Source organism: Andrographis paniculata, unplaced genomic scaffold (assembly GCF_009805555.1).
Source record: "Andrographis paniculata isolate CXL003 unplaced genomic scaffold, ASM980555v1 Contig49END, whole genome shotgun sequence".
Classification (NCBI taxonomy): Eukaryota; Viridiplantae; Streptophyta; class Magnoliopsida; order Lamiales; family Acanthaceae; genus Andrographis; species Andrographis paniculata.
Window position 1 is genome coordinate 1,145,344 of NW_026137583.1, and position 14,515 is coordinate 1,159,858.

Below are 14,515 nucleotides of genomic sequence, written 5' to 3' on the forward strand. Positions count from 1 at the left end.
ATCACCGACTATGGGGCGTCTTGTGGTTAATGGTGACAACGTTCGGCTATCCATGTATTGATTGTGGGAGTGGTATGGTGGGTATATGGAAGTGACCGGATGACCGTTATATTATTATGGTTTTATCAGGTCCTTCTTTGAGCCGAGGATTTTCCGACTATTTATTGATGATGGTCTAGTGAGCTTGTTATTACGGGGTCGAGGGTATTCCGGCTGCTCACTTAGACAGATGTAGTGAGCCTATGATTATGGAGCCGAGGTTATTCCGGCTGCTCACTTTGGCGGATATATATATGTGGATGTGCATTGTTGTCGAGTTTGATATCTGCATTGCATCATTTCAGTATTGGCATGACATGACACGTATTTTATGATTAACGGGAATTAGACTTTATTTTAAAAAAGGTATGAAATGACATATTTCACGTTTGTTCTTAAAATGGATTTAATTCTAGATTGCTTTTAAGAAAATATTTGTTTCAGGTATGCATGGAACATCCGAGACAGGGGACGTCTCAGGATATAGAAAGATGGGCTCGGTGAGTGAACTTACGTCTATTGTATTATATATAAATTTTTAACCGGAAAAACCTCTTGTTATAGGGTGTGTTTTGTAAATATTTATAAATCAGATTCTGTTATATAATAATGCGCTTTTATGGTAATTTTAGCCTTAACACTGTATTGTGGGGCCCGAAGTAGGAGGTGACGACCTCATGATGCAGTGTGGCGGTAGCATTTCCAGTATGAGCCAACTAGGGGTGTTACAAGTTGGTATCAGAGCGTAGGTTTGGTAGATTTTGGCTCTTTGGATTAAAAAGGTTTTGAAAATAATGATGATATTGAATTTGTTTGGCGAGATTTGGGTTTTGTGGGTGCATTCATGTTAATGTGGCTTATGCTTTAATGTTATATCTGGTTTAGTTGTGTTGCTGAGTTGATATTGAATCAGGGAAGTCGGGGGGCAGTATGTCAAATTCTCGAGGTGATGGTTTACGTAGGGCTATTTGAGGCCCAGAGCTAGATCCTGCATTTGATGAGTCATAATATTTTGTGCTAGAGTATGTATAAATAGAGGCACCTAGTCCAGATTTCTTCCAACAGCCATAAACTGCGATGATGCCTCAACAGAGGAGTTTTATTGATGCTGTGATGCGGCATAACCCGCCAACATATTCTGGTTCCGTAGAGCCTGGAGTTCTTGAGTTCTGGGTTGAAAAGATAGAAAAGATATTTCGTGTTGTTCAGGTTCCACCAGATCAACGAGCCAATATCGGGGCTTATTTCTTGGAAGGTCGAGCAAATCGGTGGTGGTTAGGTGAGGAAGCTGCGGGAGTGGACCAAGTGGATATGACTTGGGATGAGTTTAAAGCAAAATTAAAAGCTAGTTTTATACCGTCTCATGTTCGAAAAGCAAAGAAGCAAGAGTTACTGGACTTGAAGCAGGGTTCGATGTCAGTCGAGGACTATTTTGTAAAGTTCAATGAGTTGGAGATGTATGTTCCTGACTACTTTTCCTGTGAGCGAGATAGAGTTGATCATTTTGTAGATGGGTTGCAGCAGAGGATTCAAGAAGCTTTAGCTGTGTTGGATATCAGTTCGTTGTATGAGGCTTACGAGCATGGTGCTCGATTCTATCAGAAGCAAGAAATCAGGCAGAAGGGCAGTGATAAAGAAATGGGGTATCAACATCAGTTTTGAGATAAAGGAAAAGCTAAGGTAGATGATGAACCAAAGGGTAAAAATAAATTGTGGCAAATATTCAGGTCGGGGCCATCGTATAAAAGGATTTCGATTAAAGAACCGAGTCAAGAGAGGTTTCAACAGTCGAGGGTTGTTTGTCGACGTTGTGGAACAAGTCATTCAGGTACCCGTTGTGATAAAGTTCCATTAACATGTTTTAAGTGTGGTGGTAGTGGTCATATTGCCAGGCTATGCCCAAGTGTGGTAACCGCAAGGGAGTTTCCAAAACCGAGATTTAGGCCATGGCAACATCTTCACAGTCACAGGGGAGAGGATTAGGACCATCATGGCGAGGTGGTCGAAGCCAGTCACGTCCATCATCTAGGCAGCTAGGCAGAGGACCTGACCAGCGTGGCAGAATAAATGTGGTTACCCAAACAGAGGTTGATCATCACCCAGGTGAGGTTTTAACGGGTAGATTTCTTGTTTGCGGTTTGTCAGCTCTTGTGTTATTTGATTCGGGTGCAACGTTCTCGTTCATATCTAAACGTTTGGTTAAAAGATTGGGTCTGAATTCATCGGTAGAAGTGGTAGTGGAAGTTTTACTTCCATCAGGAGAAGTACTGAAGTGCCGAGAACTCTATATGCAAATTCCAGTTAGTATTGGGGGAGTTGATTTTGCTACTAACTTGTTGAGTATGAAGTTTATCCGAGTTCGATGTGATACCGGGGATGGATTGGTTAATGGCATATCAAGCTCAATTTGATTGTCGAAAAAGATCAATTTCGTTGGTTGGAGCGATGGGTGAAAAAGTGAGCTATGCAGGATTTGCAAGACAACCTTCTATGAAGGTAATTTCATCCCTATCATTTCAATAACTTATTCGTAAGGGGTATCCAGTGTATCTGTGTGAGGTAAGAGATTTGAAGCAAGGGGAGCAACGATTACAAAATATTCCTGTGGTTCGAGATTTTCCTGATGTATTTCCTGATGATATTCCTGGTATGCCACCAGCTCGTGAGGTGGATTTTACTATTGATATTATGTCAGGCGCCGAGCCAGTATCGAGAGCCCCGTATCGCATGGCACCGTTAGAACTCGCTGAACTTAAATTACAACTACAGGAATTATTGGATAAAGGTTACATTCGTCCTAGTACATCGCCTTGGGGTGCTCCAGTTTTATTTGTGAAAAATAAAGATGGAAGCTTGAGGTTGTGTATTGACTACCGGGGGCTTAATAAAGTAACGGTAAAGAACAAATATCCTCTTCCAAGAATTGATGATCTATTTGATCAACTGAGAGGTGCAAGTGTATTCTCCAAGATTGACTTGAGGTCTGGATATTATCAACTAAGGGTTGCAGAGCATGATCCCGTTAGGGCGCGCGAGGAGGAAGAGAATTTCCAGATTTCCGTTGGGTGATTCCAGGTTGCACGGATTCTACTACATTACACGGGATAGGGCTAGTCATCGGAGGTCCTATCTTCGCTATCACAGACTATGGGGCGTCTTGTGGTTAATGGTGACAACGTTCAGCTATCCACGTATTGACTGTGGGAGTGGTATAGTGGGTATATGGAAGTGACCGGATGACCGTTATATTATTATGGGTTTATCAGGTCCTTCCTTGAGCAGAGGATTTTCCGGCTATTTATTGTTGATGGTCTAGTGAGCTTGTTATTACGGGGTCGAGGGTATTCCGGCTGCTCACTTAGACAGATGTAGTGAGCCTATGATTATGGAGCCGAGGTTATTCCGGCTGCTCCCTTTGGCGGATATATATATGTGGATGTGCATTGTTGTCGAGTTTGATATCTGCATTGCATCATTTCAGTATTGGCATGACATGACACGTATTTTATGATTAACGGGAATTAGACTTTATTTTAAAAAAAGGTATGAAATGACATATTTCACGTTAGTTCTTAAAATGGATTTAATTCTAGACTGCTTTTAAGAAAATATTTGTTTTAGGTATGCATGGCACATCCGAGACAGGGGACGTCTCAGGATATAGAAAGATGGGCTGAGTGAGTGAACTTACGTCTATTGTATTATATATAAATTTTTAACCGGAAAAACCTCTTGTTATGGGGTGTGTTTTGTAAATATTTATAAATCAGATTCTGTTATATAATAATGCGCTTTTATGGTAATTTTAGCCTTAACACTGTATTGTGGGGCCCGAAGTAGGAGGTGACGACCTCATGATGCAGTGTGGCGGTAGCATTTCCAGTATGAGCCAATTGGGTGTGTTACATATGTAACCCTTCTAGAACATCTGCTTAATACCATAAAAATCCTCTATTTTGATATTAGGGTTATTGTATACTTTATCCCGCGGCGGGGCTATTGTACTTGTTCAAATTGGGATTTATTATGTGATAAGAGCTTTTTCTAAGGTTTAAATTCGGGTGTAGTTAACTACTTGTGGATTTTTATGTTAGTTAGCTTAAAAAATCCATTTATGAACCATAGCTTAATCTCTGACTCCTCTTTGCTATAATCTAGTTTATTTCGGTAGCTGCATTCTTTACTTTACCTTAATCAGTCGTGTGGCGTTTAGTTTATCTAAGTGTATAATGTACTTATTTGTAAGCAACTTGTAATTATAAACTGCATCTCAAGCCTTAAACAAAACCCCTTTGTGATAGTTATGTGAGCAACTTCACCCAAGATTTTTTTTGACAACATCAGGTGATTTTGAGTGTTCTCATTTTGATTTGCTTGTATGATTTTTTGTTTGTTTGCTTCAATTGAAGAGATAGGATGAGAAAGGAACTATGAGATCCTGGCACCATAATCCAGAACAAAACGATGGTGCTGAGATCTGGTTGAGGATTGGGAATCAATTGCTAGAAGATGGATGCAATGGTGGCGAGATAAATGTAGGTTTCGCCGGTGATAAATTAAAGACTACTCTGAGGTATGTTTTGTAAAATTGATTAAGGATTTAAAAAGCAAGTAACCTTACTGTGAAGAAAAACTATAATGTATCTATCAATTGTACAGTACTCAATGGATCTCATGTTTATCAAACTCCACCATTAGCCAGGATACCTTTGCCAACTGTAGGGATAAGTCGGACCTGAGACTTGACATAGGAGCAAGTGTGGATGCATGGTGGGAAGATGGTGGTGGGCATATATATTGATTTTTGGATTGATTGACACATGCAAGTTAAAGGTAATTTGCTATTAATGACATATTTGAATGGTTTCTAACTTTAAAGATATTCCCATGAGAAAAATGATATATTCGCTTTCCGTGCAAATGAAACATCCTAAATTTTTTATTTACTTTTGTGTGTGTTAATCAAGCACAATGGCATAAGATGAAGGTTGAATTTGTTTATTTTCTTAACAGCTTATGTGGCTGATGAGACTTATTCATAATCTTTATTTTGCCTTCATAGCCTGCTGAGGTGGTTGATCCTCCCCAACCTGACTTTAATTTGCAACTCTTCGAGTGGAGAAAACTGTGAATACTGAGAAGAAAGAGATAACAAAGTGACAAATGATAGGGACATAGTGGTGGAGGCAGAACCTCATTTAACTAAAAACCATGGCGCAGCAGCAGAAAAAGAATCAGCCACCACGACATCTCAAGAGGATACCCAAAAGAAATCATATGCATCAAATCTTAGTTCCCAAACAAAGAAAGGACCCACCAAAAGGTATGTTACTTCCGCATGGCAAGAGTACCTGCTAAAAACACTGAGATTGACAGTGCAGTTTTCCTAGATAATAGAATAATAAGATTGACACACTGATTAAATGCCCTACCATCTTTCTTCTTCAAATGCTCTTATCTAGTCTCTTGCTGCTGCACAATTGCCCTTGTTTTGTGATTATGGTTTCCAATTCTGATTAATGTAGTAGATTCGAGTCCTCAGACGCTCAAGAAGAAGAGTATAAAGTAGGATTGTGTATAAACTACTAAGGGTGGCGAGCATATTTCTTCATTAATTAGAGTGAACATATGTTGGCTTTGGGCATGGGCGGAGCTAGTAGGGGGAAGGGGGCTGAAGGGTGTTCGGCCCCTTAAGCATTTGAGTTTTGTAGGTAATTTTTCTGCCAGTTTCAACTTCAATTTGAATTTTCCAATTCTTGAAACTTTTAAACAAATCCAGTTTATTTTTCAATAAGAAAATCCAATTTTTTCTAGAAAAATCGTCAACAACAGTTAAGATATATCTACTCTCACCATAAATGGGTTCATTAGAAGGTTCACATAAATCAATATGCATACATTCCAAAATCTGTTTTAAAAAAATATAATTTTCAGGGGTATTTGACGAAAATTGAACTTTTCTTAATTTTCCAAGTTTGCATATATTACAAAAAGGAATAATATAAAATTTTTCATTTTCCAAATAATCAGATTCATGCAGAATTTTCAAGCCATTATTGCTAATATGACCTAATCTCTTATGTCATAATTCAGAATTATCAATTTCAGAATTATCTATATCAGAACATACATTCACAACAGAAGTTACATATAAGTCATTTTTTAATTCTGCCCTAAAAATCACTAAAGACCCTTTTGTTATTTTCATGCAATTTAAACCCCACTTTCCTTCTAAACCTAAAGTAGATAATCTAACACATGACAACAGATTATTGGACAAATCAGGCACATATCTCACATCATGCAATTTCAGTATATTTCCAGATTTAAATTTCAGATTAATAACACCAATTCCCTCAACTTTACACACACGTTTATCAGCCATAGTCACATATCAATGTGTTAAAGTCTTAAACTCAGAAAAAATATTTTTCAAAGGTGTCATATGAAATGTGCAAGCAGAATCAACTATCCATTCATTAGCACTCAAAATATTTGAATTTAAATCTGGACAAACAACAAACACATTTCCGAAATCATTGTCAATAACAGTCATATTGGCTAACTCACTTGCAGCATTACTATTATTCCTGTTATTATTATTGTTATTATGTTTCTTAGGGCAATATCTAACAAAGTGTGAAGAATCACCACAATTATAACATCTCTTTCCTTCCTTATTAGGAGTTTTAGATCTATTTCGACTTCTATTATTATTATTCTGATTTTTTATTTTATTATCAGAATTTCCAGAATTATTATTCCTATTAGATCTAAAAGAAGACCTACCCCTAATAAACATAATCACCAGATTTATTAGATTTATTTACATTCAAATCTAATTCTTTACTTTTCAAACCATTAATAACCACATCCAAAGTCACAAAATCACGCCCATATTTAATTGCCGATTTCACATAAGAAAAAGCACTTGGAATAGCATTCAAAAGAATTATAGCACTATAATAATCTATATTCTTATCACCAGTAAGCTTAATATCTTGAATTAATTTTTGAAAAATATCAAGATTTTCATCAATAGTTTTAAGTTGATCAAGTTTAAAACTAAAGAACTTTTCTAACAAATAAAGCCTACTAGGTAAAGAAGTTTGAGTATATAATTCATCCAATTTATTCCACAATGTCACAACAGATTCTTGTCTACCAACCTTACGAATTACATGATCAGCTAAATTTAGAATTATACAAGAAGAAGCCATTTCATCAAACTCAGCCCTCTTTTCAAGAGGGACTGTGGTTGCTTCATCCGGCTCCACAGCTTTTTTTGTTTCCAAATAGCAAAATCAATTTTTCCATCAAAAGGTTGGGTATTAAAAAAGGTTTGCCCAGCCATGATCAACAGTTTTCGAAAGAAAAAGAAAATTTCCGGTAAACACAATTTGTTTGGCAAAAACTGTTTGTTTTAAAAAAGAAGTTTATTGTGAAAAACAGTTTTATAAAAATACAGATTATTTTTAAAACAAATTGAGAACCAAACAAACACCCAAATCACAGCACATCAATGGCAATTCACAGAAAACAAACACAACAATCAAACACATCAACAAATATATCACAGAATATTGCAATCACAGGCAAATCACAAACAAAAAGCCTATCTATTACAACATTCACTCGTGACTATTCCACCGAAGGTACTCGAGAATCACTCACAAGAGTGAGGATCGGAGTTTTGCAACCTTGGTATCACAATGCCTTTACAATCGATTGGGCGGAATTTAAATGCGGATATTAAACTAAATTAAAATAATAGTAATAAAATAGTTAGGGTTAAAGGGTTTACCCTCGAAGCACAGCAACAATATATTCCCTACAGCAGTACAAGGGTATATACATATGACCTATTCTTTTTCAAGAATAGGGGTTAGCCAACTAATAACAACAAAACCAGAAACAATGTTTCTCCTCTAAACGAAGTTAGAGTCACCGAAACTCACAAAAACAGACACTAGGCCACAGAAACAATTTTTAACAGAAACAGTTTTAACAAGATCTTTCAAAAATAATTTTTGGTTTTAAAGATTCTTGAAAAAATTTTGGATTTTAAACCCAAAAGCATATATCTACACGAAAATAAGGCGAAAACACAAGTTTTACGGTTTATTTTCTTAAAATAACAACGGACAAAATCGGTTTTCACCAAATCGAAACGATTTTGAACCATTCTAACTGAAATGGACTCGAACTTAACCGATCTACACAAAACAGTAGCGATTAAGTCCAAACCCAACATTAACAGTTCGACCGCGGCTATATTAGCACGGATCGAAAAACTCAATGGCCGATATAGACTCAAAATCAAAGAAAACGAACCGAACACAGTGTAATAAGTTTGTTTGAACCGGATCCTTTCGATTTCTCACGGATCTTAAAGATTTAAACCAGATCTTTACAAAAAATCAAAAGTAACGATAATTTTGTAAAGAAAACTTCACCAAAAGGCTCTGATACCACTTGTTATGAAATAAATGCGGAATAAACTTGATTTTATTAAAGAAAAATCAACAACAACAAAGAAAAGTTTAAACTAGGCTTGGTTTTTAGGCTCAGCCCCCAATATCACCCACTAAAGCACAAAATCGACACAAAAACACATAAAATGCGACATACACAACCAAACCGGCCCGACACCCACAACCTAGACCGAAAACAACCCCCACAAGTAAGGAAAAACAAAGCAACGGTAGAACAGCGGCCAAAAAGAAAAAAGGAACCACACAAACCGAAGGCTAAACTCGATGTCGAACCCCTTGCGGTTAGAATCGAGACAGAGGGAATGATAGCACCTCTAATCTCCACATAAAGCCGGAGAAAGAAGCTCGTCGGAGGTCGCCAGAGAAGATCGCCAAAATATTGCCAAGAGAGGAGTGTTTTGAGAGAGGCGAGAGTAGAGAGAGGTGAGAGCATTTTAGAGAGAGAGAGAGTGAGGGATGGTCTGTGCGGCTCCCTCTCTCTACACAAATATATATATGTAGGTTAGATCAGATCAACGGCCAGGGTTAAACCCCTAGATCAAACGGTCCACAGCAAGTCTAAGTAAGTATATGCGGGTCGGGTCATGTAACCGGGTTGGAGGGTTGGGTCACGGATTATGGGTTAGGGCCAAGTTTAATTGGGCCACAAAATATATATCTGTATGTGTTTGTGTATGGATCCAATAATGGTCTCCAAAATTATCATCAACCAAAATTTTATAACAAGAACTTCAAATAATAGTTACAAACATAGTCATGGATCAGCTTATTGACTTGGAGTAGTGAGAATACAATGAAATTCTTAAATAACTTTTAGAATGTGATTCTCTAAATGTTTGAACTTGAATATAAGTTTTTTTATAATCATAAAATTTTAAATTAAAATAGTATATGATGTTAAGTAAATGTAAATATGAGTTTAACTTGATATTTTAAATAAAAAAATATATGTTGATACATTAGATTAAACCTGACAATTTGATGGGAAATTAAAGGAATAGTGCAAGACCATAACAAACTTCCTTCCGTTTCCTTAAGATCTGAATATGGTAGTCTCGCACTATTCACATATATTTATTTCAAAAGAATTAAATCAAATATATATATTTTTTAATATATTATAAAAAATTTAAAATTTTCATTTAAAACATTATATTTTGTGTGTGTTGTGTGTTGGGGTATTCGCAATTTCCGTCCCTATAGTTAACCGTCTTTTCAATTTGTGTCCCTATAACATTAATTTCGTAAAAAATGTCCCTCTTTTTTGCTAATCTGTGCAAAATCTAGTCTAAACGGTAATTAGAAGAATATTAAGGGTAATTGAAGAACGCAGTTGACGGAGTAGGCACGTGCCACCCACGTGACCGTGCATTAGACCAAACCGGTTCTCATTAGACCCGGTTCTCCACCGAACCGGTTCGGTTCAATCCCGGTTCGGTTTGAACCTGGTTCGGTGGAGAACCGGTCTATATCTTCTCCAGACCGATCTCATTCCCCTATTTCTCAGTCCAGTCGTGAGAAGCCCTAGGTCCTTCGAGCATCACCATCATTAAACGATCTAGATTGAAGGTAGAGTTCAGTTGCTCGTTCCTCCAATTCTTGCCGGATTTCAGAGAATGAGCTCAATGTTTTCATCCCGAACCAATTTCTCAAGAAATCCATAGATTGTGGAGTCCCCAATCGAGGATATTCCATAGTTGGTGTGTAGATGTGGATATGAGCTCCCATTGCTTACCTCATGGAGCACAAGCAATCCCGGTAGGTGATACAGAGCTTGTCCTAACTATACGGTAATTTCATTTGTGTTTTTTTTATATAATTATTATTATTTTTGTTTTTCATTATGAAAATATTTAATTGATTTTAATTTTTTAGAAACGTGGAAATTACTGTGGTATGTTTGAATGGTGGGATGAGGAACCCACAGATAGATATAAGGAAGTGATCAATGCATTGGTGTCTAAAATTCATCGGCTCGACAATATTCAGAAGCGAAAGAATGTCATCGACGTGGATGATGATGTTGTTGAAGTTGACGTGCAAGAAAACCAATTGATAAAGAAGCTAAATCTATTGGAAGAAGATGTTAAAAGGATGAAACGCCAGAACAACAAACCTCCGTCGGTGCATGTTGGCTATATTAAACAGCATAGCAGTTTAATATTACTTAATATGGCGGTTATTGCGCTCATTTTTCTGGTATTCGGCTTTATGGAGATAGTCAACACCACCTCACCTCCGAAATTGGCTATCGCCAAAGGGTAATATTAGTGATAATGTGTTGCGTGATCCAGGTGTTGGATTGTTGTTGTTATATCCTAAGTCGAAATGTTGATGTGTTGTGTCGGTCTATTGTGTTGTTGTAATATTTTTTGCTTGAAACTCAGCTTTGGATTTGGATTCTCGTGTTGGAAGGAGCATTGCTTGTTATTGTATGAAGAAATGTTGTAGTCGTAATATATTTCGCATCTTTAAGTTTGATCGTGATCAATTCGTTTATATGGAATGTGATTACAAATTGGAGCAGCTTGTGTTGTGTATAGTGGGGGGACCTGTGTTCGTTTGTATGGAATGTCAATGGTGTGTAATTATACAACTCAGTGCATGAATCAACCTATGCAAAAATGTAAAATAAACAGCCACAATTAGGCAACGATTGATGAACCTGTGTGCATTGCCAAGAAAAAATAAATGATCAATCTTAAAAGTACATCACATAAACAAATGTCAATACCTAAATCCCCAAATATTTCAAATTGCATATCACATTGAAATACCAACAATCCATGATGTTCCCCATCAAAACATAATTCCCAAGAGTTTTCAAACATATTGATTCACAAGATGAAATGCAAATTAAGGGCAGTAAATTTTTATTAGGCGCATGAAGTTTCTACTTCTTCTTTTTGGTGGGTTTATCTTGCTTTCTTGGATTAGCTCTCTTTTTATCATTTGAGGCACCTCTTGTCCTTGTTTTTTTTTTTGGCTGGATGTGTGCTTCGATTGGTGCCATGACTGTCGTGCTGCCACCATCTACTCTATTGGAAACACACGATTGTAGGCTGGATAAGGCAATGAAGGTGTTTCCTCCTTTAACAATAACAAGTGTATGAATGGTAGACGTCGAAGGCATCTACAAATAAAGAGAGTTCGTTTAGTACCAGAGTTGTAATAAAAATTGTATCTACATTCCCAAGAAAATGTTACTGTACTTTAATTGAAGCCTTTTTTTTCCTTGGACTGGTGTGGATTTTCGCTTTTGAACGAGCAGTGGTGGTAGCCTAGAAACACAAACAACAGACCGGACAATGAACTTGTGAAATGAAAGTACATATAAGCAGACCATACAGTTACCTGAGTTGGTGTTTTTTTCTTCCTTGGCCTAGTGCATGATCTTGTTGTTGATGGAGCATCACCATTATCCTGTAAGCATTGAAACCAAACACGACGGTTATCAAGTGAAATGGAATTGAAGTGAAGTTTTACAAAGCATACCATTGTGAGATTATCCGACTCCCTAATAGAGGGCTACGAGGATTTGTCGAAGCACACTGTGTTCTGGACATCTCATCCCAAATCCTCATCCTGAGCATTTTCCAGTGGCTCACTAATAGAAGCTCGTTTGGGGCAAGTTATCGAGTTGTGCCCAAAACTCTGACACGTTTTGCACCTAATTTTTCTAGGTGCACCCTTGAGTCTATATGGATTTTTTAATTTTGGAGGGGGTTCATTGGGTTCTCTGCCTCGCATGGTTACTGGTCTTCCAACACTTTTCTTTTCAACCCATGGGAGAGGTGCTTCCTTTACTGTTTTTTCGCATAAATCAGGTCCACTCAAAGGTAAGATTGGATAAGCATATGACTTCTTGTATGTAGACACAAAATAGCATTTGTGGACATAAGCCAATGGATCTTCTCATCTACACCAAATTGCAGAGACTGCATGCTTACATGGAATGTATGTGAAGTCCCATTTCCTGCAACTACATATTCTATCCCTCACATTAACTGTATGTTGGTCCAAAGATCCAGTAATCTGAAAATTCCAATCATCACTTCTCATTGGAATGAATTCAGAAGCCTCTTCCATCCTTTTCTTCATTATTTTCATTATTTTCAGACAAAGTGAATCGTCCAATTTTTCAGCTTTCTCCCGATTCAACTGCATCCTCACCATCAACAAGTTTCTTATCTTCTCTAACATGGAAATAATTGGCTTATCTTTCGCTTCATAATAAAACTGTTGAAAGACTCACATGTATTGTTAAGAAGCATGTCGCATCTAGGATACACACTAAAGTGTGACCTAGACCAATGATCCGGACTCTTATTTGCTAACCAATTAAACACATCTTCAGAAGCCTTTTTCATTTCCTCCATCCTTCGTTTAAACTCCGGAATGGTGGTAGCTTTAGCTGCTGCCCATAACAGCCTCTTCACTACAATGCCTGTATACCCATCACGTTTCATGTTTGTATGTAAATGTCTCACACAAAACCGATTCTCAGCCTGGGGCAAAATGGATTCGAAAGCAGGAATCAGTCCCTTCTGCTTATCACTCATGAACGTCCAATTATGTCCATCTTCAATATCCAAATCCCTCTTCAACCGCTCTAAGAACCACAGCCAACTATCTTTGTTCTCAACCTCAACCATAGCGTATACTATAGGAAAAATATTGTGGTTTGCATCAATACCCACAACACTTAACAACTGCCCTCCAAAGCTATCCTTAAGCCAACAACCATCCACACCTACCACCAGCCTACAGCCTTCAAGGAAGCCTCTCTTGCATGCAGAAAGAAAAACATATATCCTTTGAAACCGTTGTACTCCAGACTCTTCATCATCTATAAGTTTCAAAGACAGAGAAGTGCCTGGATTACATCTCTCAATCTCATTACAGTAGTCCCCCAACAAGCCATACTGCTCCACATTAGACCCGTGCAACAAGTCTAAAGCTTTCCTCCTAGCTCTATATGCCTTCGACATCGAGACCTTACACCTTAATGTTCTACATATCTCATCCCTAAAACCACCAGGATCCAACTTCGGATTCTCCTTAAGCTTTTTCATAAATGTCTTCCCAATCCAGGAAGACTTAATACTTGTGTTGTCATAAGTCCATCCTCATTTGCTATGAACTTCATTCATGCTACGCAATTGCCATGCTTCATCACCCTGCACCTTGGACACGAGCACGAACCACCCACACCCCTGTTTCTTGCATGTCGCTCTCAACCTACTCTTGTCAATCTTTGGATATTTCACACTCATCCCCCTCCTAAAACAATGGCTTTCAATGGAAAACTTAGCCTCAACCCTCGACTTAAACAACAACCCCAATTTCAGGTCTGGATTTTCACCACCAGTGTTTGAATTATATATTTCAAACTGGTTTGTCCCCTCATTTTCACTTCCATCACTTTTCATCCAACTATTTAACTCACTATCACTACCCATGACATATGTCTCACCATCCTCTTTTTGTAAAGTGTTCAAAACATCTTCAGCAACTGTGGAATCATCCACAATAGATTTTTCTTTCATCCTACCTTCAATTTCAACCCCAAGTACCCCACTCTCTAACTCAACTTCATTATCTGAGTCATCAAAATCAGAATCATTTTCTTCCATTTCACCTTCTACACAATCATTAGCCCGAGGAACTTCACCACCTAAATCTTCTATTCCACTAATTAGATTGGATTGAGGATCTTGGCTAAGCCCGATATCCAGATGTTCTAAGTAGATTTCGAGTTCATAATTATCTGGAATATGTTTTGTCATCCAAAATATATCATTATCACTTTCCAAACACTTGCATTGTCTATCAAAATTACCGTACTTCAACCAGAATCTAACACTATTCGCTTCTTTATATCCCAATTCCTCTGCATATCCCCACATTTCCAACACTTAATTTATCCATATTAACAAAATCAAAATAATCATGTTCTCCCCCTAAATATTCCCTACGAG

The 14,515-nt window shown here is 37.5% G+C and overlaps 2 protein-coding genes across 2 annotated transcripts; one reads left to right on the plus strand and one right to left on the minus strand.

Annotated features, from left to right (window-relative positions):
* Nucleotides 1-1,116: 1,116 nt before the first annotated feature.
* Nucleotides 1,117-1,701, plus strand: LOC127252828 (uncharacterized). The gene has a single exon (XM_051277155.1). It carries the CDS (start codon nucleotides 1,117-1,119, stop codon nucleotides 1,699-1,701), a length of 585 nt encoding a protein of 194 aa, XP_051133112.1.
* Nucleotides 1,702-12,449: 10,748 nt separating this feature from the next.
* LOC127252829 (uncharacterized) lies at nucleotides 12,450-13,609 on the minus strand. The gene is made up of 2 exons (XM_051277156.1): nucleotides 12,884-13,609; nucleotides 12,450-12,773 (listed from the first exon to the last, which is right to left on the minus strand). The coding sequence occupies exons 1-2, from the start codon at nucleotides 13,607-13,609 to the stop codon at nucleotides 12,450-12,452; spliced, it is 1,050 nt and encodes a 349-aa protein (XP_051133113.1).
* Between the last annotated feature and the right edge of the window lie 906 nt (nucleotides 13,610-14,515).